At 35.7% G+C, this 25,381-nt stretch overlaps 3 protein-coding genes across 9 annotated transcripts; 2 read left to right on the top strand and 1 right to left on the bottom strand.

Moving 5' to 3' along the window:
* The first annotated feature begins 1,739 nt into the window (after positions 1-1,739).
* LOC131015402 (trihelix transcription factor GTL1-like) lies at positions 1,740-3,542 on the top strand. The gene is made up of 2 exons (XM_057943783.1): positions 1,740-2,385; positions 2,647-3,542. The coding sequence occupies exons 1-2, from the start codon at positions 1,979-1,981 to the stop codon at positions 3,344-3,346; spliced, it is 1,107 nt and encodes a 368-aa protein (XP_057799766.1). The 5' UTR covers positions 1,740-1,978; the 3' UTR covers positions 3,347-3,542.
* A 12,624-nt stretch (positions 3,543-16,166) lies between these two features.
* Positions 16,167-22,399, top strand: LOC131015333 (E3 ubiquitin ligase PQT3-like). Of its 7 annotated transcripts, none has more exons than XM_057943696.1 (15): positions 16,167-16,541; positions 16,721-16,802; positions 17,879-17,939; positions 18,524-18,644; positions 18,760-18,826; positions 18,910-19,040; positions 19,221-19,391; positions 19,495-19,604; positions 19,704-19,749; positions 20,311-20,358; positions 20,455-20,495; positions 20,830-20,917; positions 20,985-21,186; positions 21,272-21,376; positions 21,509-22,399. In XM_057943696.1, the coding sequence occupies exons 1-15, from the start codon at positions 16,373-16,375 to the stop codon at positions 22,125-22,127; spliced, it is 2,061 nt and encodes a 686-aa protein (XP_057799679.1). In that variant the 5' UTR covers positions 16,167-16,372; the 3' UTR covers positions 22,128-22,399. The 7 variants fall into 7 exon arrangements, with proteins under 7 accessions (XP_057799679.1, XP_057799678.1, XP_057799677.1 ...); XM_057943695.1 differs by having other exon boundaries at positions 18,524-18,668; positions 19,704-19,743; XM_057943694.1 differs by having other exon boundaries at positions 18,524-18,668.
* A 788-nt stretch (positions 22,400-23,187) lies between these two features.
* Positions 23,188-25,258, bottom strand: LOC131015444 (NAD(P)H-quinone oxidoreductase subunit U, chloroplastic). Its single transcript, XM_057943853.1, has 5 exons — positions 24,761-25,258; positions 24,609-24,670; positions 23,918-24,007; positions 23,698-23,838; positions 23,188-23,455 (listed from the first exon to the last, which is right to left on the bottom strand). Exons 1-5 carry the CDS (start codon positions 25,029-25,031, stop codon positions 23,360-23,362), a joined length of 660 nt encoding a protein of 219 aa, XP_057799836.1. The 5' UTR covers positions 25,032-25,258; the 3' UTR covers positions 23,188-23,359.
* Positions 25,259-25,381: the final 123 nt, after the last annotated feature.

The following is a 25,381-nucleotide window of genomic DNA, read 5'->3' as shown; positions in this document are numbered from 1 at the left end:
GTCGCACGAACACACCATCATATTGATAGCATATGTTATATTATATATGTATATATATAGTGGTTTATGTAGAAATTGGAATAATGAATTCATTATAATAATACCAATTGATGTGATATGAATACTTTAATGATCAATTTAATCATCACAATAAAAAAAAGGTTTTAAACTAAATTAGTTCGAATATAGAAAATGGACGACAAAAACCTCATGAAACTATTTTATGTAGCCAAGTCCAAGTAACAAAATTAATGAAAAGCATCACTATCACTTTCTTAAAATTATCACTTTTACTTAAGCACGTAATACATGGATCAATACTTACTTTAAGAACGTATAATTAGGTACCTCCACATCAAAAAATTAGGTATCTCGAAAAACAAAACACGAATTTAAAATATTTGGTGTGTAATTCATTAATATTGTTATGTAAATTAAATATGGAAAAAATCACTAAATATCAATATTTATTATTTTTTACTAAACTATAGTAAAATGGAATGACACATGACATCACATTTTATCATTTAAATTCAAATTAATTACAAGTTGTACTATTTGACTACATTCACATCCCATCACTCCCCCCTTCATAAATAAAAATAATCACAAGTTTGAACTGTCCACTAATTAAAATGGAGTAATAGAGTACATTTTTTTTATAAATTGTATAAAAAGTAAATAAATAAATTTAGAGATCGCGCGACGGAGGACTTGAATCAAGGACCTCAAATCACTTGGCATGAACGTTCTACCAATAGCCCAACACACACACACACAATTTTCATTCAATGTTGCTTTGCACATGATATAAATTTTTTGCCTCTGAATACACAAAAATTCAATCATTTTGATTTTTTTTTACACAATTGTTAATTTTCGACGAATTAATATAATTGCGACCAGTTGGAGTAATAAATTAACGTCATCTTGACTAGCTAGTTGAAATGACGTGGAGATCTAATTACATTGTTTAGTATATTGTCTGTTTTAAGTCATGTAAACATTTAAGACGTCCACCTTAACATTAATTTGGAAGCAACTGACAAGCGTGTAAAGAATCAGAATAATCGAAAACTTGCATATGTGTAAAACTAGAATTTGATGAAAATTCGTGCAATTAAATGCAATTACCCCTTAAAATAAATAAAAAAATCGTAAAAGTAAAATTCCAAAAATATTTTTTTTAATAATAATAATAATAATAATTTTTTTTTGATCGGTAAAATTAAAATTTTATTAAGATAAAAAGCAAGGCACCAGGGATGCCAATCAAAACAAGAAGGAAAGATTGAAACCCTTTGAGCACCACATGGTGAAAGGGATTCTCAACTCCAAAACTTTATAGACCTCATTCCAACTCCAAAGTCTACCCTTGATCTGTAAAACAAGTCTCTCAATATCCCAAATCTTTCCTTGAAAACGACTCTCGTTTCTTTTTTCCCATAGTGTCCAAACCGTTCCCACCCATAACGCATTTAGCAATCTTCTTCCTTTCTTCCTTTCTTTAATAATAATAATAATAATATAACCTTATCCGAGCAAAATCATTATCTCTATTTAAAAAAGAACCATCCCTTTACTAAAATTGAGACCCTTCAATGAACTTGGGCATATGAAATGTCTCATTCACCTCTTTGTTTAAGAAAATGAAATGCAGAATAACAAACGGGTCGAGTTCAACCCGACAACCCGGTCCCCGCCCCTTTTATCCTCTCACACAGTTGCTCTCTAACAGAACTTTTAAGGAGGGTTTTCTCTCCCTCTCCCTCTCTCTCTCTCTCTCTCTCTCTACCCCTATCACCTCTCCTCATCTTCCCAAACTCCTCCATCATCTCTCCCCTCCCAAATCCTCCACATTACTAGGGTTTCTTCCAATCTCAGCTCCAAACCAGCTCAAACACTACCCCTCTCTCTCTCTCTCACACGCACACACACTCTCTCTCTCACTTCAAGATCCGCCACCACAAAAGAAGAGATGCATTCGGGTTTCGAAATCCCCGGCATCCACCACCAGCAGCACCAGCACCAGCACCAGCAGCAACCCGATAACCCGCTTCTACTATCCATGAACCCGACCCATATCCTCGACCAAATCCACGCCCTACCCACAACCCAACAACAACAGCTACCCCTCCACCACCACCACCACCACTTCCTCCCTCCCCACCACCACCACTACCCCGCCGCCTCCCCTTCCCCCTCCGCCTACTTCCCCCTCAACTTCAAGCTCGGCCTCAACGAGATTCGCTCGAGAAACGACGCCGCCGCCGCCGGAGGCGGCGGAGGCGGAGGCGGAGGAGATGCTTTGCTTCGTGGGAGTGAGCAATACGAACTGCCCGAGGCCCGACAATCTTCTCTCGGAATGCTCCATTCACCCTTTTGGTAAACTAAATTTTAATTTTAATTTCATATAGTATAAATTATACTACGTCACATTTATTATTCAAGAAAAATTGAGTGTTATATAATATAGCCCTCTTTTCCCCCATTGCTTTAACAAGTAAAGGCATGAAAACACCCCCATTAATGGAGTTAGGAACTTTTAATTTCATGTACTACACATTTTATATATATATGCTGTCCTTTTTTATATATATTTTTTAAATTTTATAAATATGTGTGCATTAATAAATTTTTGTGTAGGGAACCCCTTCCAGCAGAAGTATCCAATGAAAACAGTGAAATAGTCGACAGGCACGAATTGAGGCAGAGGGAAACTCCAACGACCTGTTTGGACGCCAAAAGTAGAGTACACTTCAGCGAGCTGGAAGCCATATACAAACGCCTCGGTAATGCCGAGACCACCCAAACAGCCCCTAACTCAGCAGCAGCAGCAGCAGCAGCGCCACTCCCGCAGCCCGTGACCGCCAGCCTCCCCTCCGCCGAGGAAGAACCTTCCGGAACCTTCGCGAAGAAGACGAAGAGGAGGAAGAAGAGGACGGCGAATCCGATCTGCGGCGGCGATCCGCAGCTCATCGGCCCGATGGCGGAGTTCTTCGAGAATCTGGTGAAGCAGGTGATGGATCACCAGGAGAATCTGCAGAAGAAGTTCACGGAGGTGATCGACCGGCTGAGCGAGGAGCGGCGGGCGCGGGAGGACGCGAGGCGGAACCAGGAGCTGGCGAATTCCGAGCGCGAGGCGGCGGCCAGGGCGCACGAGAAGGCCATGGCGAAGAGCCGCGAGGCGATGATCGTCTCGTACCTGGAGAAGATCACCGGCCAGCGGATCAACCTCCCGCCGTCGGCGGCCTCGGAGATCACGGCGGCGAACACGAGCGACGACTCGAATTGCGGCGGCGGCGGCGGGGAGGATGAGATCCAGCGCGATCGAGATCGGAGTTGAGGAAATGCTTTGAGCTGGTAATCAGAATTCCATTTTTTTTTTTTTTTTGGCGCTTGATCGTGAATTGCTAGCTAGAATTGAAATTTAGATGAATATGAGAACTCTCAGCAGCAAATTTCGAAGAAAATTTAACGAGTATTAATAATGTTTAGTTTATTTAAGTATATATTTATATATATATTATAGGATTGAAGAACTGCACGATCACTACGTTTCTTTCTCACAGAGAATTAGGGTTTATATATGTTTGGTTTTCGTCATTTCGATTAAATATATATAGTTTTATTTAGCCCTAATTAATTTCCCTTCCTTTCCTTTTGTAGTAACAATTTTCTTTAGCACGTTTTGAATCTTGGGATTGAGAAAGAAAGTATGATCCTTGTGCATGTGTATATAAATATATAACAAGGTAATTAACGAATATATCACTCTTATTTAATTACATGATAATTATTTGTAGATGTAATTAATATAAGATGTTGTATACTCATGCAATTAAGGATAAGAAAGGCTTAATTTTCTTGTCATGCAATTTTTTTCGTCATTTTCAAATTTTATTATTCCAAGTAATTTGCAATTATTTATTTATTTTCTTGTGAGATGGAGAGGCCTAATTAATTAATTTGCAATAGCATTATACATAATATAACTTCTCACATCATATCTTACTTTTTCAAAGCTCGTGAACTTAATCAAAGCCCGAATGAGTTTTCTAAACATAATTTTTATTTTTTGCTTAAAGTATTAACAATTTTTTTGAAAATAAAAATACGAATATAGAACATTTTAATTAGAAAAACTACATATATGTGCATATATATGTGTAGTTAATTTGATCATGCACAAAGTTAGAAAAACTACTAAATATATATATCGACAATTAAATTCAGCAACAAATAAAATTACTGGTTTACTTATTGCGTATAAAATTTACTCATCAGTGCACTTTCATTGAGAAGCAACAAATAATGAAATTTGGAATGAATTAATTATTGCGAATGAATATGAGACGAAGCAGTGTAAGCTGAATGTGATGAGAAGAAGTGTGCAGTGATTAAAATGAAAGTGGCATATTTATTTTCCGGCGTGACGTGGTGGTGGGGCGCCGGCGGCGGGCCCCGGCGGCGCAGAAGTGATGGAAAAAGTCCTTGAGCTTTCGCGATAAAGCTGCTGAGGCAGGCCCGTGTTTTACCTTTATGTGAGTTTGCGTTATTTCTGAAACTGATTGGGATTGGCATTCAGAGCAGCACACGCATACAGACATCCCCCATTAATGCCCTCTCCTGCATGTCCTACTTCCTCCACCTGTTGCCCCCTCTTTTTTAATTTTGTTTTTCATTTATTTAAAATTAATTAGTGGTGTAATTGCCCGTAATGAGTAGAGATGTCAGTCGAGCCGGTTCTGAACCCGTCGGGGTATGTGGCCCGGGACGGCTTTCTCGGATTGTAGAATAAAATCCATTGGAATGCGGGTTGGTACGGTCTGACGTTGGGTTTTTCAGGTCGACTTCGTTATGAGTATACTCGATTCTCGGATTGGGAGATGAGTGGTGAAATTGCTACTTGTGTGTTACGTGATTGGAGTGAAGTAAATATGTACGGTGAAAACTTGTTAGGGGGAGTGTACTTCTGAGGATTGGTCTTGATAGATAAAAATAGTAAGGTTAATTTTAAGGTTCTTTGATTATTTCTATCATTTAAGCTAATTTTGTTTGATTTATGTCCCATTAAAAGAGTGAGAATAAAAATACTCAATTAAGCAAAGTAAACGTCTATTTAGATGATTTGATATGATTGTCATCGTCTAGACTCGAGTGAATGTTATCGTGTAACGTACTCGCCTTTATTGCGAGTGCGCTAGCTTAAGAAATAACGGCGGACACATGAGGTGCAAAGGGAGCTCCAACACCCCGACCATTTTTATAAAAATATTTTCATCTTATATTTTATATTTTTAGAATTTTTATTTTAGGACCCTTCGTTATTTGAGAAAAAATGATTTTAATTCTCTTCAAACTAAATTTTGGTGATGGAAATTCATAGAAGATCAATTTATTTGAACATAATGCTGATGAAGTTCCTTGAAAATGAAAATAAAATAATAATATAAGTTTCCCATCTAACTATAGATACGGAATCTCTTTTATTCCTAAAAAAAGATATCAATTTTTTTTTAAATTTCATATATAATGATTATGTTGATGATATACATTCCTATGCCATATTAACATTCTCCATAAATTTTTATCAAAAAAAAAAAATCTCCATAATTTAAATTATATTACACACGTAACCATATAGCTGTGTGTGAAATCCAAACATAATCGATTAGACTGAAATTATATAATTATTCATTAGGCTTTGGACCACTTATTATCAGTGAAATCTTTGTTGATTTTCTGCACTGGGCTCATTGCTCGAAAGTCATAAATTTTAAACATTATTGGGCCCATATATGGATTTCTTTTCTCCAAAATAAAATGAGATAATTGCTAGTATCTATTTTGGATTATCCGTTTCATTAAAAACAAAATGCATTAACTTTATATATCACGAATTTTTTTTTTGGATAGATAGACAAAAATATATCGTCAAATATTTGACGAATTAAATTATCAAATAAATTTAAGATCAATAAATTCATCAAAATAAATCCCATTAATCGAACGAGCTATTCTTTGGTGGCGAGCATTTATTTTTATTTACAACTTGTATTATACCCGTGCTATGCACGGTCTATAAAAGTGATTTTTTTTTGAATGGACAAATAATCAATATATAAATGTAAGAGAAAATAAATACAAAAATAAACGTAATAAAAGTGTAATAAGTGTAAAAAAAATCTGGAAAATGAAAGCCTCGAGCCGGTAAAATTGGTAAGCGTATTGGTTTTAGCTTGCCTTGTCCCAAGCACTACAATGAACTCATTGTTAAATACAGGAAGCACTGGATCCTTTTCAAGAAGAACTGTAAAGCTTAAGGGTGAGTTTTTTGTCTCAGTTGGTGACCTTTTCTGCTAAATTTGATGTGTTAATTGGTCAATTCGATCAAGCTAACCTTTAAGCATTCCATGATTTTCATTTTTCAGTCAACTTGCCTGTGTCAAACTGAGGATATTAGACGACTGCAGGAGGTTGTTTGTTTAAATTAAGAAAATGAGTTTTATATTAGTCTGGACTCACAACTTTGCTTCTAATCTTTATTTATCCTTATGTCAGTTGTTAGATATGTCAGAAAAGCTTTGCAAAGAAAGAGAAAGAGATACTGAGCAAGTGCAAGCTTCCCTTCAAGAAGAATTGGAAACCTTGAGGGTGAGTTTTTTTGTCTCACTTGGTGACCTTTTCTGCTAAATTTGATGTGTTAATTGGTCAACTCGATCAAGCTAACTTTAAAGCATTCCATGATTTTCTTTTTCCAGTCAACTTACTTGTGTCAAACAGAGGATATTAGACGACTACAGGAGGTTGTTAGTTAAATTAAAAAAATTAAGAAAAGCTTTGCAAAGAACTTCACAACACTATCTTGGTACTATTAGCATCTATTTTTTTGCTACAAAAATGCTAAATAACAAAATAAATTAAATAATCAATTCAATAATATTGTGTAAAGCGGTCTCTAACTGTTGATATGTTTGTAGCCCAGCTGGAGAAAACAAGACAAGTGGTGAAGTATATTAACATAAAACAATGTAAAATGTTAAGCAATTAACATGGATACTATAGTTATTAAAATATATATTAAGTAACTTAAAATATGCATATGTTTATGTGGCGGAAGGGTATTTTGGCCATGTATTATTGACCTTCCAAATCTAATCCTACACTATTGTGATTCTCACTCCCAATTAGTTGTGGCCATTTCGGCCCATTTTGACAGCTCTAGTTAGAAATGGACATATTATGTGGATTTATGTCCCTTTGTTCCATTTTTTGACCCTAATTAATGATGCTTCTCAGGACCAAGGCGTTCTTTCATTTTTGACAAAGTTTTTATGCCCGAGACGACGCAACAAGAAGTTTTTGCGGAGACATTAAACCTTGTACAGAGTGCTATGGATGGATGTAAGGTGATAACTCCCTAAGAAATTCATGCATCATTTTTTCTACTGATGATCTTGTATTTTCTTTGAGATTTGATGAATAGTTCATATTTTTAGTTTTTTGTTGGCTAATAACTCATATTGTTAATAAAAGAATGAGTAAATAATCAGGCCACCTATTATCTTTCGTTTGTTTCATTTAGGTTGCTACTTTGATGATTTTCATAAATCGATAACAAGTTGTTTCTTGTGATTACAACGAACAGGAGATTCAGATTGTATATAAAATAATATCATTAACTAGTTTGTTTATGTGGGGTTTGTATCTTTGCTTATGGGCAAAGTGGTTCTGGAAAGACGTATACCATTAATTATGTAATTCGATTTTAGTTTGATTTTTGCTATTCGATTCGGTGACCAATAACTGAATGCTCATCCATATTACAACCAAGATTATTTATCCTTTAAATTCCTATAAGAAATCCAATAATTCACATGCAATTCTTTGGCCAAAATTAAACTTTGTACACCAAAATTTGTCCCCCCTTTTTATTTTATTTTTCTTCTCAAAATACATTACACTTTCGATATTGACATAATAGATTAGTTTCTAAATCTAAAGTTGTGCCCATTTTAGCATTGCCAACCAAGAACATGTTTGAAATTGAAACAAATCTATTCTAATCGACTGGATGGAGTAGAAGCTACTTTCCAGGAAAAAAACGACACTGACGCGCTTCGAGCATTGAGGGATGTACAAATCCGAGAACTCGTCTTCAAACTAGGTGCATCTGCAAACGCTGACAACACCTCAGCAATAATCCAAAGAATGGATCATCTGTCAGAGCATGTCATTCCTTACATGTTTGATATACTTCAATGCTTGAAGTATATAATGAAACAATCCGTGATTTGTTAGTGTCAAACAAATCAAAGAAATACAATATTTTACATGATGATGCAAATGTGAACACTCGTATTTCTAACCTGACAATTAAAGACGTTCGTAGTGGCAAGGAGGTTTCTGACCTCTTAAACTGGGCAATGCAAGATATGTAAATAATATACATGTACCCAGCCCAGCCCCTCTCGGGCCACTGTGCGGTCGGACCAAACCCGCCCAATTTTTCTTCTTCTTAAATCTATTTTTTTGCTACAAAAATGCTAAATAACAAAATAAATTAAATCAAATAATCAATTCAATAATATTGTGTAAAGCGGTCTCTCACTATTGATATGTTTGTAGCCCAGCTGGAGAAAACAAGACAAGTGGTGAAGTATATTAACATAAAACAATGTAAAATGTTAAGCAATTAACATGGATACTATAGTTATTAAAATAAAATAATGTATTGCATATATCTTAATCAACGTCTGATATTTATTTTTGGGTAGATTGCATAGTTCATTAAGTAACTTAAAATATGCATACGTTTATGTGGCGGAAGGGTATTTTGGCCATGTATTGTTGACCTTCCAAATCTAATCATACACTATTCCGATTCTCACTCCCAATTAATTGTGGCCATTTCGGCCCATTTTGACAGCTCTAGTTAGAAATGGACATATTATGTGGATTTATGTTCCCTTGTTCCATTTTTTACCCTAATTAATGATGCTTCTCAGGACCAAGGCGTTCTTTCATTTTCAACAAAGTTTTTATGCCCGAGACGACGCAACAAGAAGTTTTTGCGGATACATCAAACCTTGTACAGAGTGCTATGGATGGATGTAAGGTGATTCAATACTAAATTGTTGTTGGTAGCAGATTTAGATTCGATACTAATTTGCTGTTTTTAACAGAGATGGAATGAGGTGCGCAACTTTGCGGACCGGCTGCTCTTTGCCGAAATGGAGGTAGGCAAACGGGAGACCCAAAGGGCGAATTTAGTGCATCAGCAAGCTGAACTGCAAGCTCAAGGAATTGAAAATGAAGATAACACTGCCAAAATTCTTGAGCTGACCAATCAATTGAACATATGGGTTGAAGCTGTGAATACAGCTAGAGAAGATTTGCAAGCCATGCTCATCACTCTACGCCCAAACATAATAGCTAAGCTTATAACATCTGTAGCTTTAGCAGAGCTAAGAATGATGGGCAGAGGCATTGATTTCAAGATGGGCTACTCTGCCAAATGTCAAGATGCAACTAGAATTGAAGAAAAAATGAACATCCTATCAGAGCTAACCCTACCACGAATGCGATCGGAACGTTGCACATTCGCTCGAATTGGAGGACCTCAGTGATTAGTCTACTTCGCAACTGATGATTGGTGAGAAACTTTGTAGGTTAAATGTGTTCAATGTTTTTACTATATTTTTACTTCAATGGTTCCTCGTGTTATTAGTCTATAAATCTGCTTCGAAGTATCATTCGCAACTAGGGTTGCCACCGGGCCTCGGCCCGCCGGTTTCGGGCCTGATCCGGCCTCGCTAGTCCTACATTACTCCGATTCTCACTCCCAATTAATTGGAGAATTTATGATTTGAAATGATTGTTGATAGATTTCTTCATGAAATTGACGCCATTGAGGAATAAATGTTTTCTACCTAAAATTGAACCAAATAAAAATTAGATAGATAAAAATTGGAGTCTTGATTTAATGTCTGTAATTAAAAAGCATAAAATCTTACATAAAATCAAATCTGAAAAAGAAAAATTCATACCATTTATGACTTAAATTCATGCATTGGTAAGATTTGATATAGACTTAAAGAACTTAACATATATTCAAATGTATTCAAGATCATTAGTTGTTTAATTTATCCATTTACGGAGAAATATTCATACATTCTAAAAAAAACATGTAAAAAATTCATACTGTAATATAGCATAAAAAATATGCATAAACATACGTAAGTTAACTTCAAATCTAAATTAAAACACCAAAAAATGCATACCGACCGTGAATTAAATTCACGCGTTTGTAATATTTGATTTAGATCATAAAGAACAACACATAGAGACAAATGTATTCAAGTTCATATTCCAGGAAATATAATCCGAATACAAAAAGAGAAAAATTCATACCATATGTGAATTAAATTCATGCTCTGTTAACAGACGTCAGATAATAGTGAGCAATAACCAGGGGGCTTAGCCCACTGGCCACCGGGTCCTCACTTAAGTGAAGTGACCCGGGTTCGATCCATTTTGGGAGCGAATTGGAGATTGGAGATATAAGGTGGATTTTGGTGAATGGAGAGATAAGGTGGTTCTTGGAGTGGGATAATAGTGAGCAATGAAGTTATCAAATGTGATAATGAATAAAACGTGATCCCTTAAATTGTGGGGAAGATATTTATCAAAAAATTGTAATTACTCTGTTAACCTCCCACAATAATCTGCGTTAATTGCTAGTATTATATGTAACCATGATCTGGCCGTTTATTTAATACAAATCAAGCGTCTAGATTGAGTCTTATTTTATAGGCTAAGAGTGGGTAGGGTGTAGTTCTACAAAGAACTACTCCCTCCGTCCCATAAATAATGGCCTGTTTTCCTCTTTGGGTTGTCCCACAAATAATGGCCTGTTTCCTTTTATAGAAATAATTAGGGCTTCAAGGCTGCTTAATTAGCTCACTTAATTAAAACTTAATTAAGCTTAAGAAAAGAAAAAAAGCGGGCGCCGCACCCTATTCTTCTCTATTCTTCTCTCTTCCGAAATTGGGGAGATTCTCACTCAAAACCCTAGTTCCGCCTACTTCAAGGGGCGCCGTTGAGCTTAGCACCGATCTCCACCGTCCGCCGGCCCTTTCCACCGATTCTCCACCTCCCGCCGGTTCGCTCACCTCCGGCCTCCCCTTTCTCCACTGGTGGCAACCTCCGCCCTCCCACCTTCGCCGCCCTCATGTCGCCTTCGATCTCCTCTTTCCACCATCTGGCGAAGGCGCGACGAAAGCAAGAGATGACTGCTTGCCGGACTCGTAGCAGTAGCAGCAGCGAAGGCGAAGGCGCGGCGGCGCGGCTCAACTCTTCCGCGTCATAGAAGCGGTGCCGCCTCTTTCTCTCTACTCTTCTCCAGATTTGAAGCTTTTGTAGGGAATTTTCCTTTTAGTTTTGCAGCATTGAGATGTCTTTTCCAGAATTTGATTTTGGAAATGAAGCTTTCCGATAATTTTTCATGTGAAGATAGGGATCAAGTTTGAATTTTGTTGAAGCTTTGTTCTGTAAAATTCTTCTTGTGGACAGACGAGGGAGGAGGTTTCAGATTTGTAAAATTCTTTTGTAGTTAATTTTGGTTTGTGGATGGATCCATTGTTGTTTGAAATGTCGGTAAATGGATTTGTGGTGGAGGAGTTGTTTGAAATGTCTGTGAAGGGATTTGTGGTGGAGGGAGATGACGATGTGAAGGGGAGGCGGCGGCGCCGCCGGCCTCGTCGGCGATGAGTGCGCCGGCGGCAGCAGCAGTATAAAGAATGTTCTTTTATTTACAATATTTAAAATTAGTTAACCATAACATTAAAGATGTGGGCCATACAACTTATCTCCTAATATAACTCTCCTTAATAGCCGTGCCGAAAAGAAACGAGCCATTAATTCTGGGACGGAGGGAGTACATTATTTGTGAGAACGTGAGAACCATCAAATCTAATGCATCAACTGTAAAAATTAATGCATTCGCTGTTAAAATTAATGCACTAAAAAAATAAATTTTTTTTTTTGCTTCCTTTAGGATTCGAACTCAGAATCTGCATTCATCCAACAAGGTGATGCACCCACCGTAGATCTTGATGATCGAATGGCTGAAAATGGTTCTCTGTTCTTCTTTTATTTAATGGTTCTTTCTTGTACCTTTTCCAGAGTGTATATAATTTTAGCACCACTTTGGATCAAAATGCTTTGAATGTTCTTTGTTTGAGAGATCTCTATGTTCTTTAGCACCACTTTGTTTTGGTCGAACAAACCCGTCAATCAGTTGGAGAATCGTCTAGGCTGCGTGTAGTTTTTAGTTTTACGCAATAATTTTATTTTAGTCCATTTTCTCTCGTTTGATGTCTGATTTTTGATCTGTTTGTGCTTACGAATTCGTGTCGAGATGAACTTCAACTTTTATTTAAATCTTTTGCCAAAATAATTTTAAACATTCCTAAAAACTAGTGTTTTACCCGTGCGATGCACGGGATTATACATATGTTGTTAAAGTTTTATTATAACATTCTCGAAGATATTTTTGTATAATCTCTAAAATAAATGAGTTTTAAAAATATTTTATTATACAATTGTTATACCAATTATATTACTACTAAAATATATTTAAGACTATCATTTTTAATTACATAAAAATCAATGTAAAAATAATAATACATGAAAATACAATTGGAAACTTCTCATCTTATTATTATAAATTTTGGAAAACTTCTTTATATACAACATTTGTAGTAGACGAACATTCTACTTTGTCTTCATTACATATCAAGATTTCAGACCCCTTCAACTTGTCTTCCATCATTGCAAAGTACAGTTTTGACTACTTTGTGATAAACCACACCAATTACATCTACATATATTAATGCATACCAATAATGTAGATATATCAAAATGTTGAGTTTATAAAAATATGAATTTTGAGATTATCAATTGAATATGCATGTATAAGGAAATAATGAAATAAACACATTACCAAATAGCATATTGTCATTGATAATATCAATGGAGGCAACTTCTTCAAAACTTTTAAAGTTAAATAGTTGGCGTGGAAAACCTTCTTCATGAATTTCAACTATATGATTACTATTAATAAATTTAATATAGTAGACATTTGTCGTTGTTTTATACTTTTTGTTGGAATCATGCATCACCAAAAAAATTTTTATGGCATGAACACTGTCTTCTTTCAAGATATGCTTGAACTTGGGGATCAACGTGTGATCAAGTGTAGCATGGATGCGGTCACCCTATATTAAAAAAACAACTAAATTAGAAAAACATAATAATGTTGCAAAAATGCTTAAATACGTAATAGTTTAGTGAATAGAGAATTTTTACCTCACGATCATGAAAAATACACTCATAGCTGATAACATTGTTGGTGCTTTGAGATGAGCGGTTGTATGCACGCACAAGTCTCATTTTAATTGTAGATCTGACATTATTTGGTTGCAAGTTTTTTACTAAAGACCACATGGTCGGCATGCTTGTGATTAGAGAAATGATGAATATCAAAATGAGAAGGGAGTGTAAGTAAAAGTTTAACACGAAAAGTTAGTTTATATAGGCCATGGGGATGCACATTTCATGGGAGATATATATGAAACTTATATATTTAATACTCCCTCCGTCCCGCCCAAGATGCTACATATTCCACTAATTAAGTATTTCTTTATTACATTCTCTCTCATACTTCATCACTTTATTATCTTCTATTTCTTACTTTATCACTTTCTCTCTCCTACTTTATCACTTTATTACCTTCTCTTTCTTACTTTATCACTTTCTCTCTCCTACTTTATCACTTTATTATTACACACTTAAAACATTAATCTATAACTCCTTAAATCCCGTGCCGAAAGGTAAATGTAGCGTCTTGGCCGGGACGGAGGGAGTATATTATATTAAATGAGATGCTTTGACAATGGAGTTGATTTCGGTTTGATATAATAAAAAGTTGCTACATTTTTGGAGATATATAAGGAATGTTGTCAAATTACACATTTCACTCTATCACCCTCTCTATCTCTCTCTCTCTCTCTCTCTCTCTCCCACAAATTTGACGTCATGCATACCTTGAGATAAGGCTTCTTCATCGTCTATTTAGCTGTGAAGATCATACAAAAAATCCCATTGTAATTGTTTATCAGATGCAAAATTCATACTTGTAATTGTTTATCAGTTGCATCAATTTTAGTGGTGTATACTTATAATTGTTTTAAGGTATCTATGCACGTCAATTGTTTAAACGAATCAAAACAACTATACGAGACATACACGGTAGGGGACACAATAACTTACACAGTTGACTACACAGTACCATACACGATTGCACACACAATTATATTTGCACTAATCTTACTTCGATTTCATAATCCCCAATTGATTTCCCACTAATCTTACTTCGATTTCAAAACCCACAATTGATCTCCAACTAATCTTTACTATAATTTAGTAATCTTCAATTGATTTCCCAATAATCGAACTTTGATTTCATAAACTCCAATTGCATTTGCACTAATCTTATTTCGGTTTCAAAATCCCACTTGCATTCCCACTAATCTTATTTTAAAGTATGATTCTCATATTATATAACTTAGAACTAAGATGAATTAACTTTGTAGATGTCACATGACCGTGTAACTAACTGTGTAGATGTCACATGACCGTGTAGTCAACTGTGTAACTAAGAACACCAACCTTTAGAGTTCTTTATAAAAAAGAATTTTTGATGAAATATTCAATACACACCTTAGACCATGTTAATCAATATGTTGGAAGTTGTAATTTTATCACTTAATTATATTTCATGTTCTAACAAATCAATAATTAACGATTATTTGAAGTTGTAAGTATCTGAAAGAATTATATTGTTTCAAGAAATATCTTCAATATATTAGTGGAGACATAGGTAATAGCCTAATTATTAATAGGTGAAGTAAAATTCATACTTGTAATTGTTTATCAGAATAATCAAATTTACTGATGTATACTTATTATTGTTTTAGTGTATCCATATGCACGTCAATTGTATAAACGAATCAAACAGCTATACGAGACATACACAGTAGGGGACACAGTAATTTACACAGTTGACTACACAGTACCATACACAATTGACTACACAGTAAGATCATACAAAAAATCCCATTGATCATGCATACCAATCCCTTTGTTTAGCGTGTAAATCCGTAAGAATTAATACGAGATATTGCCAGAGTTCGTAAATAATTTTTTATTCTCTTGAATTGAAAAACAATCTATAGTAAAAAATTGCGTGTAAATGAAAAATAATATTCACTTTTGCAAATGACTACAAGATCCCATGCAATTTATATGTATTTATATTATGAATTTAAATATTGGATGTTTTTCACAAAAGATTTAATTGAAATTGATAATTTTTCACAAAACTATAAATTTATATTGGATATTTCAATATAAATTTATCTAAAAATATATAAATTCACAAGAAAAGGATATTTTTCAAAAAAATATAAATTCTAAGTATAAATTCATAAATTTACTATTGGTGATTTTAAATTTTAAATATTGGATATTTAAATTCACAATATATATATATATATATATATATTTCAAAATTTATATAAATTCACACTGAAAAATATTGGCGACTTTAAATTTTAAATATTGGATATTTATATAAATTTATCTAAAAAAATATAAATTCACAAAAATAAAGGATATTTTTCACAAAACTATAAATTGCATGATATAAAAGAGAACTGTATAGATTGTAGCAAGTGGGCCTCGCAACTATATATATCATCCTATGAATTAGTGAACTTTCTAAATATAAATCAACTTTCCAAAAGTAGATGGAGTAAAAGAGCTGGAAATTTTTTTGGCTAGATGGACCAGCTTTTATATATGTATAGATTAGCTCAAACAACCAGGAAGTAGCAAGATCTATTTTTTGGTGGTGAGCATTTATTTTTATTTACAATATATATTTTGTTGCAGATCACATAAATAAAATACCAATAATACCGGTTAAATCTCGTTTATGTGACCATGGAATTTGAAAAAAAAAGAAAAAAAGAAAAGAGCACTACTAACACGCACACGTCACGTGACTCTATCCGTACAGAAGTCATCGTATAAATACCGCTGGCCGTTAGCAATCAGCCCCGTCTCCCTTGACTCTCACACATCAGCTTATGCAAAACCCGAAGGCGAAAACCCTTTCGCAAGTTGCAGCTCCATTATTCCATACACACATACAGAATCTTCTACACGCAGTTTATACAATCGTACGCGTATGCAATTAATCATATATACAATTGGCTGATAATTTGACGACGAAGTTCGAGATATGTCAATTCGGTTCAGATTTAGGAGCTCTATGAATTTTGATACGATGGAGATCGGGAGCCGCGACTCAATTTCGGTGACGGAGCTGAGATCGAGAATCATGCGCGGGAAGGATTCTCAGCAACAGCAAGGGTTTGATCTAGTTTTCTCCGACGCGGTTTCTGGTTTAGGTGCTTTTCTTTTTTTCATTCGAGTCGCTTGATTTATTGCTATTTCGCTGAGTTTTATTTTTAATTACTGCTGTTTTTCGGTTATTAAATATTGTTATCTTTAAAGTTGCTCTGGTGTTGATAGAATTTGCTTTAATTTGCATGAGTTGGTTATTGATTGGGTAAAATTGGATTGGCAGAGTACAAGTGCGATTCTCAAATTCCTAGTGGATCCAGCGTGATTGTTAAGAGAGTTCCTGGTGGAACACTTCCGTCATCTGTGTAAGACTTTATTTTCTTGATTGAATTAATTTGCCTGACTGCTTAAAATAAGGTCATTCTTCTGGCTGTATTGTTTGCATGCATGTAGAATTTGGTTATACCCGAGCTCGGTGTGAATTTGCTTTTGTTTTTGGGGCTGTGCTGTTTGTTGACGAGTTTCGGGTTGATCTTTCTGAAATTACAACTATGTTCGTTAATAAGTGATGAATCAGAGATGAGAAAAGGTTTAATGGTAATGTTTGGAGATGATCTAAACTGAATTTTGAGATCAACACCATGATTGTGGGTAGTGATGTCGAACATGGGGCATTAAGTTTCAGGATCCCACAGTTTGGTAAGATAGCTTTGTTATGTTCAACAAAACTTCTACGTGGAATGGCGACAATAAATGTTACCGCTTATGTCCATCAATGAATGATGTAATACATAGGCTTCGAATTATGACACGTGTAGCCTGCCAGTTAGCGCCTGTCCACTTGCTTTATCAGAGAGAATTGGCTTCTTGAAATTTGACTGGAAACTGATTTTGACCTACTCACTTGCTCGAATTGATTAACGATAGGAACTATTTACCCAAGAAATACTAACGTATGATCTCCAGACCATGTTGAGCTGGCAAGAGTATCGTTTTCGAGCTGTGAAGTAATTTTTGTTTATTAAAATAAATTTGACTTCTGAAAGCGCAGTTTTGTAAATATAAGCATTTAAAGGGCTCTTAGGTAGATTTTTACATCAACTTACATACTTTAGAATGGATGTCTCCTCTTATTTGCATCAAAGAATCATGACATTTTTTGTTGAACTAATGGTGGTTTTACATGTTATTATTTGTATATTCCTTTCACAATGATCTAGTGAGCAATATGGGCCATTTCTACATAATGTTATACAAACCTGTCCCAATTAATGTGGATGCATTGGTATTTAATTGTAGGCTTATAGTAACTTGTTAATCTCGTCTTTTTTAGCGTTTTTGTCACTGTAGATTAATTTTACAGTTATTATCATATCGTGTGAGCTCATAGCATTTAACTTCTCTCTTGTTCTTACCCTTATATATGGTAACTCTGCTGCAGGGTGCCCATTGAAGCTGTAAAGCATGTCGTGTTGAATGAGTCGCACAATCTGAATCTAGCTGTAAGCTTTAATTATGATACATATTAGTTGGATACCATTTTTTGTGTATATTTTCATATTGCATTTATCTGCATTTTCATAAGATGAGTATATTATTTGAAACATCTTGGTCGATTGCCATCCAATGGGATCTATCTTAGGGGTGTGAGATGTTGACACGACACAATAGTGACACATGGACACAAACCGAAGATAATGGGCTATTATTCACTGTTATTGTGCTTATGCCATTATGATGTTACCACCATACCCGTGTCAACACAATAAGGACTCTCTAAGACAGCTGGTTACCAGATCTTAATGTATATTCTTTTCTTTTAATGTTGTCGTGCATTAACATTTTAAGAGAATTTGTGTTCAATATATACTTTTATTTTATCATGTCACTTATCATATTGTTGTTGTGTTGTGTTATGTTATATCAAATGCAGCTAGATTACATGATTTAACACCGTAATCCATTACTCTCTCAACATGCCACATACACTCACTGGTTCTCCACTTCTCGTATAGTTTAGTACTAACCCTCCTGCTTTTGGACTCGTGGTCAACTACTCTAATCATTTGACCTTTATTTTTTTCAGAAGACAGGACCAAGGAATGACTTTGATGACCTAGGTGCTGATCTCTGCCCCAAGCCTGATTCAGACTTGCCTTGCTTTGATCAAGAACTTGATGAAAATAACTTCATGGGTAACAAAAATGGTGATGCTGCTGTCATACCAAGTGGTTTGTTATTCTATTTTGTTATCTTCTTTCTTGTCCGTCCCTATAGTCTTTGCTATTGACTTTGATTACTATGGTGTGTTGTTAATGCCAGGTCTTTGTCAACATGGAAATGATAGGAACATTTTGCCAGTAGCTCCTGAGCTCATGAAGTCTAACAAGTGTGATTTCTGTCCAATTGTCTATTTTTCTCGAGGTCTATGTTCTTGCTAATATGACATAGTCTTTTGATTTTTTTTGGAAGGCTGCACACATCCAATTTCCTGACCGTGCAAGGTTCTAATTTGCCGTTAGAATTGAAGTGCTCACTATGCAAAAATTTCTTTACGGATGCAGTGATGATACCTTGTTGCCAGCATAGCTTTTGCGAGAAGTGTGAGTTCTTTATGTAGTAACAACCTGTTCAGATGCCCAAATTTGAAATTAATACTATTATTCTCACCCACTTCTGCTAACCAAAATTTAAATTTTGTTTGCTGCAAACCTAGTTCTGTCTTTTGTAGTATCGATCTGATTCACTTGTGTTGTGGTTCTCGTTTGCTGGTGCAACTGCAGGTATCCATCAAGTGCTTTTTGCAACGGGTACATGCCCCAAATGTTTATCAAGAAAATGCACTATAGCCGATCTACTTCCAAATTTATCATTGCGTCAAGCAACTGAGCATTTGCTTGAATCTCATATGTTTGATGCTGGTTTTGAGAACGTCATGCAGAAATATGTGCCAGGTGAATAGCTTATTTGAATGTAAATCTTGAGAAATTTTCAGGACTTCTCTTCAGAATGATACAGGATTGCTTTTTCATTTGTTGTTATTTTCTCTTAATGTAGACGGAGAATCCGGAATCCAAGCAAATGATGTTTCCTGTGCTATCACTGTCGCCCAAAGGGAACTGGAAGTTCCTCAGTCTTCTTGTGCAACTGGAAAAGGATCCAATCAGGTTCTGACGGAAGCGTTATATGAGCAACGTCATAGAAATGTGCCATATGGCAACACTGGTAGTAGAGATTTTGAAGATTTTGCACAATCTACATTTCAGGGTGAAAATCAACCTGTTCATCTTGAAGCTAAAAGCCAAGGTGAAGGTACTTGTCTTTGCTCAATGCTATACTTGCACATATTTCAAAATGTTCAGGCCATCCTACAGAAGTCACAATATTATTAAAGTGCTCCTTTATTCTACTTTTGGTAAAGTATTGGGGATATGACTTTTATGGTATTAAGACTTTGGAGGCAGCAACCTTAAAAAAGAGTTATGCTAAATATCAGTTAGTTTATTAAAGACAGTTTACATTGAAATCGCGAAGGCATTAAAAAAATCTCTTACCTTAGAAAAGCATGTTGTGATGTGTGTACTTCAGGAGAAGTAACACGTTAAACAATTTTCCTTTGTTGCTTAGAGTGAGAGTTAAGTGTAATAAATTGAAGAAATTGCTGTAGTTGAGGCCTACTTGAGGTTAGCAGTATTTTAATTACTTATTAGCTCACGATTGCAAAAAATTATGACCCATTGGATAAAACCCTTGTTTCTAGTTTCTTCCAGTGATCTTTTTCCTGGATAAATAACAAATGGATCATTTTTTTGTCTACCAGTTTCTTTGAATTTAACAGTTGACACATTCCACCCTTATTATTTCTCTTCACAGCTGATTCTAACGCCAAGAGGAAAGGGGGATTCTGGTTTGACTCAGGAGGTATTGAATGTTGCACTATTTGATATACGACCTCTGATAAATATGTAGTTATAGTTTAATCAATGTCCAACTGTTTCTGTAATGTGCTATTTTCAGCTGGCGGGAGAAGCTTATCAGGTCATGGTAGATACAGAAAGGTAACTTCAGCAATACCATATAATGATAAATACCTAGTAATTCTCATTCCACATGAGCTTTTAGGTCAACTCTTTGCTGAAATCTGCCAATATCGGGATCTAACTTGTGTCATAAGACCATTAGCAAAAATCCAAAGCATATGTTTCATTGCCTTTCTTCTGGGTGAAATTATAAAATATTTTCCATAACCTTTTCATTTTATGGCATGCTCCTGTAAATTTTCAAGCATGCTGGTCTTGTTGAACTTCTTTCAGATATTTTGCTAGAAGTGACAATATTTTATAAAGTCCATGTTGATGCTTATTTACAAGTGAAATAAATTAATGATTTCAGGGCGTCCGCAATTGCTATTCATGTGGTTCTTCTGACCATCTCATGAGAGACTGCCCAATTTCCCATCCAAATCCCATGTTTCAGCCAGGTACTTATCAAAGTGTTCTTGGTTATGTTTTAACATGTGTGAATTCTTAAATTTTCAATCATTTTAGGATCCGGAGCATTTCATGGAGGTATGCAAGGCTATGCACCTCCGTACTGGAATGCCTCTTCCTTTCCTCCTTATACACCCTATGCAAATATGTATAATAGTCCTTCAATGATGCCGTTCAATCCCTCCATGGTCCCTGTTGGGCCTTTCGCTGTTCCTCCTCCCTATGTTTCGTCTGTGGGCGGCATCCTGCCTGGCCTTGGGTATGTTTAATGTGTTTCAATCATCTTTAAGCTGATTCTATGGACTTGCATATGCACAGATTATGACACCTTGTACATCTTGCAGTGCGAACATGAGAATGGGGAATATGGAACCTCGTCGTCTTGACCACTTTGGGCTTCAACATTGTGGAAATAAGAGGAAGAAGCTCTCAAATGAAAATCTAGAAAGGTAAATGTTAAGTCTTATCCGAGATGATTCCTGCCAGCCCTAGCATAAGAATTCTTGTCTGTCTGTAAATTGATCGGAAGCATTACTTTTGTTGGTTTTGTTTAAAGAATTCTAACAATGGCTTTGCAACAGAGACCTACTTTCCGACGATGATGGTTCTTCAGAATGCTATCAACACTATAGTCCGCAGAAAACACATAAAAACAGGGAGCAAATTTTGAGTCACTCTGATGATAGCTTGGCTCAAAGATCGGGGAGAAAAGATCAGCACGAAAAGTATATGCATCCTGGTGTCTATGCTGATGAAAAACATGAGAAGAGCCGACGCTCTTTTGCTGAGAGAGAGAAGAGGCTCTCTCATGTGGAGAGGTCAAACAAAGAAGATAAGTCCAGAAGCACAGAACGGCATTGTGATGGGAGACACAAGGGTCATCACTGGGACAGGGGCTTGCAGAAGGACAACGAGAGAAATGGACATTATGAAAGTGATTCGAGTTTTGGTCATCACTCGACCCAAAGGGATGCTAAGAGAATGGTCGACTCTGATGTCCATGATTCTCACAGAAAACATCACCACAACCGCACAGACCATGGTTTTGATCCTCAGACACCTGCTGATAGGAGGGCCAAATATACCGAGAGGGAGCTTCGCCAAGATTCTTCCAGGCATGGTGACAGGTTGCAGAGGGTGCATGGCTTCAACGAGGACCGCAGAGATGACTACCGTCACCAAAAACGTCGAGCATATTGAAGGAGCGGTGGGTAGTATGGAGATGTGCCAGTGAACTGGTGATTCCATCTCTGCTATCCTTTGAATAGGTATTTGTATCAACTTGTAGTTTTACTAGGGTGTATATCGGTCATGGTAAGAGTGTTTGTTATATTTTTTTTTTCCCAAAAAAGGGCATCACCAGTTCTTTTATTACATTTAGGTCGAAGCTTATCTAACTTAGAAAAAAAGTGCTATACAAGGCTTAGATTGGTCCACATTTTAGAATTAATTCCATGTGGTAAATATGTTAATTGTCGTTGTTCTCTTACTAACCTTGTTCCCTTGTTTAAGGTGAGGTTTCAGATGCTAGCAATAATTTCTTTTGCCGAGCTCTGGCATTTGAAAATCTTTTATGGAAGTTTTAATTTCTCACTCGATCCCTCTTTGCACAGAGGTCAGAGGCTCGCCGATGCTGATCAAGGTATGTTCCTCCTCTAGAATAGGTCCTCTCTCCCTCTCTCTCTCTCACACACTCACACACTTGAGCCCGATCACAATCGTTTAAAATCATTTAAAAATTGGGTTATTAGCACCTAGATGCACCAACTTTCGGTGTAGTTTGGTTATGCACATGAACTTTGGAAGTAGTAAAAAAAAATGAATTTTAATGTTGTAGCAATTTTACCACAAATTCAATTTCTAGATGTTCGAACTTTTTAAAAATTCTACGATTTCTAAGTTTAGAGATGTCTTATACGATGAGTACAACGTCGATATTTCGACTTGCTACGTCAGTTTTAATTTGAGCGAAAATTGAATTTGTGGCAAAATTACTACAATATTAAAATTTATGTTTTTTTTAACCCTTTCAAAGTTTATATGCAAAATCAGATTACCCACAAAGTTAGTGTATTTAGATACTAATAACGCTTAAAAATTTCAATTCAGATCCTCTATTGTTTTCTAATGCGACTATTTTCTATTGCATTGTGGATAATTGATACGTGACAATACTAAGGATATACTCTTAGGATTGCCATATATCCTTATCTATGCATGCAATATAGATAATGTCATACAAAATTGGCGATAGTAATCGGAAAAGAAAATGTTATTGATTATTTCTTTCCTAATACATTTTCCAGACTTCAATAATATGAGCTGAACGAGTAATAAATCTCTCTCCTTCGCATTCAGACTCATAAACAACTTAAACTTGAAAAGAAAAGGGAAATCATTATAAGAAATATGGTAAATGACTCCTATTTGCCCTAGCGATTTAACGTAATAAATAACACGAAGGACAATACCATCCACCCTAAAAAGAAGTATCCGGTCAACGTCGTTGGCCATTCATCCTCCGGCTCCTGCAAAAACGAATATAATTTGGACGTGACGAGATGTGTATTTCCTATAGCATTCTCCGGAGATGACGAAAACGAAAACGACGATTATCTTTACAATGGGACTATACTTGAAACCTTCTTTTATGACACTCAACAAAGGACCCCAAAAAAATGCAATTACATGTTGAATTTCAGCATGTCACGAACAAAAGAATCAACATTAAAATATGAATCCTAAAATATATGAATTCTTGAAAGATTACCTGAGGAGGTGGGTCTCCTATTGGAGCTTGAGTGATATCAACTTCAAATGGCCACATGTATGTATCTGGCTTCCCACTTCTCGCCAAACTCCAATCATACAGCCTTCTCTCTTCCGCCGATGACAGAACCGAATGCGATTCCTGACCAATGCAAATCCACATTGATTTAACTTTAACATAATTGAAAATGAATATTGTTGAAATTTTATTACATGTCAACCTTCAAGAGCTCTAGCTCCTTGCTAAGTTCTTCTTCATCCAACTCTTTACTCGTCAACTCCGCCATCTTGCTTTTGTAAGCGACGTTTACCTGACATTGTAGGCATAACTCACGTGCAAAGATAATATTTTATATACACTCTTTTGAGACGACCAGTGATAAATTGATATTCTGAGGTCAAATATCTCAAGTTTGAATTTCATTAACGTCTCTATAGGTTTGAATTTGTCACATTTTAACAACCACATGAAGAAAACAGGGTACTCTATATGTCTATAAAAAGTGTGATCTTTTTGTCATTTTGATCCGTCCACAATAAATGTGGTATTTCTATATTGGTATATACACTCTTATATTTTCAATTTCATTCACACTTAATATTTGCAAAAAAAAAAAAGGATCATCTCTCATAAATGATTTATTAATTGCCTAACAATGGATTGTTTTCTCCACTTTATTCAAAATTTTCAATTGTTTATTAAAATTTATGCATTTCAAATCACACTATATTTTTGATGGGCGAATGGAGTAATATTTATATCTCGCACGTTTATATGCGTTACCTCTATAGTCCCGATGCAACATTTCTCTAACCTATATAGCATGATCTCTAATAAACTCTTTTACCTCATCATATGAACATTCTTTTTCAAAGAAGATTAATAATGATTTCACATACACTTTTTTTTACCTCATTATATGAACATTTGCTCCGAAGCCCGAGCCGCCCGTAGTGATCGGCATCCGTAATCGCTGCAACTCTAAAACAAAACTTCATTAACAATCTTCCTTTGGCAAAAGTGAACTATAAAATGCAAAAATTAGGACAAAAAAAAAACATACCAATGCCTCGCAAAGCTTTCTCCACATTAAGAGTTGAGATCAGCGACGGAGGTCCTTTCGGGACTTCCGCCGGCGGTTGTGGATTCGCCTCATCAACCGCCGTCGTCGCGCTCTCCTCGCCGGAGCTTCTGACGACCAACGACCGCCGCCGCCGCCTTGCATGGCTGCAAGGTAAAATGCGAACGCGATAATCCTCGATGGAAACACGTTTTTGAGCAGGTGCGTAATAAGCGCTACTTGCCACAGTAGCTGGTGATGCAGCAGCAGCCATGCCTTTGTGTGTGTGTGTGTGTGTTGGGTTAGTAACGTGGTTTAGTGATGTTTGCGAGTAGATAAAGCAAGGATCACTCCTTGCCAAAGAAATGCTATCTTCCCACTTTTGTCTTTATATACATACCACCTCATTTTTGTAAATTCTATTAAAGAAAATCGTTTACTTTTTTATAAATTATACCTTAACTTTCATTCAATTTTGATTATGCATTGGCATTGTTTCGTAAGATACAAAACAATGTCATTTCTAATTTTCTATCTATTAATTATCACGCGAGAACGATTATTTCATGTTAATTATTCGATTACTCATGTTTACAATAAGTTCTGCTGAAACATTGATTGATC

This window comes from Salvia miltiorrhiza, chromosome 3 (assembly GCF_028751815.1).
Source record: "Salvia miltiorrhiza cultivar Shanhuang (shh) chromosome 3, IMPLAD_Smil_shh, whole genome shotgun sequence".
Classification (NCBI taxonomy): domain Eukaryota; kingdom Viridiplantae; phylum Streptophyta; class Magnoliopsida; order Lamiales; family Lamiaceae; genus Salvia; species Salvia miltiorrhiza.
The sequence above is the reverse complement of the archived record's forward strand: the minus strand, read 5'-3'. Positions and strand labels throughout refer to the sequence as shown.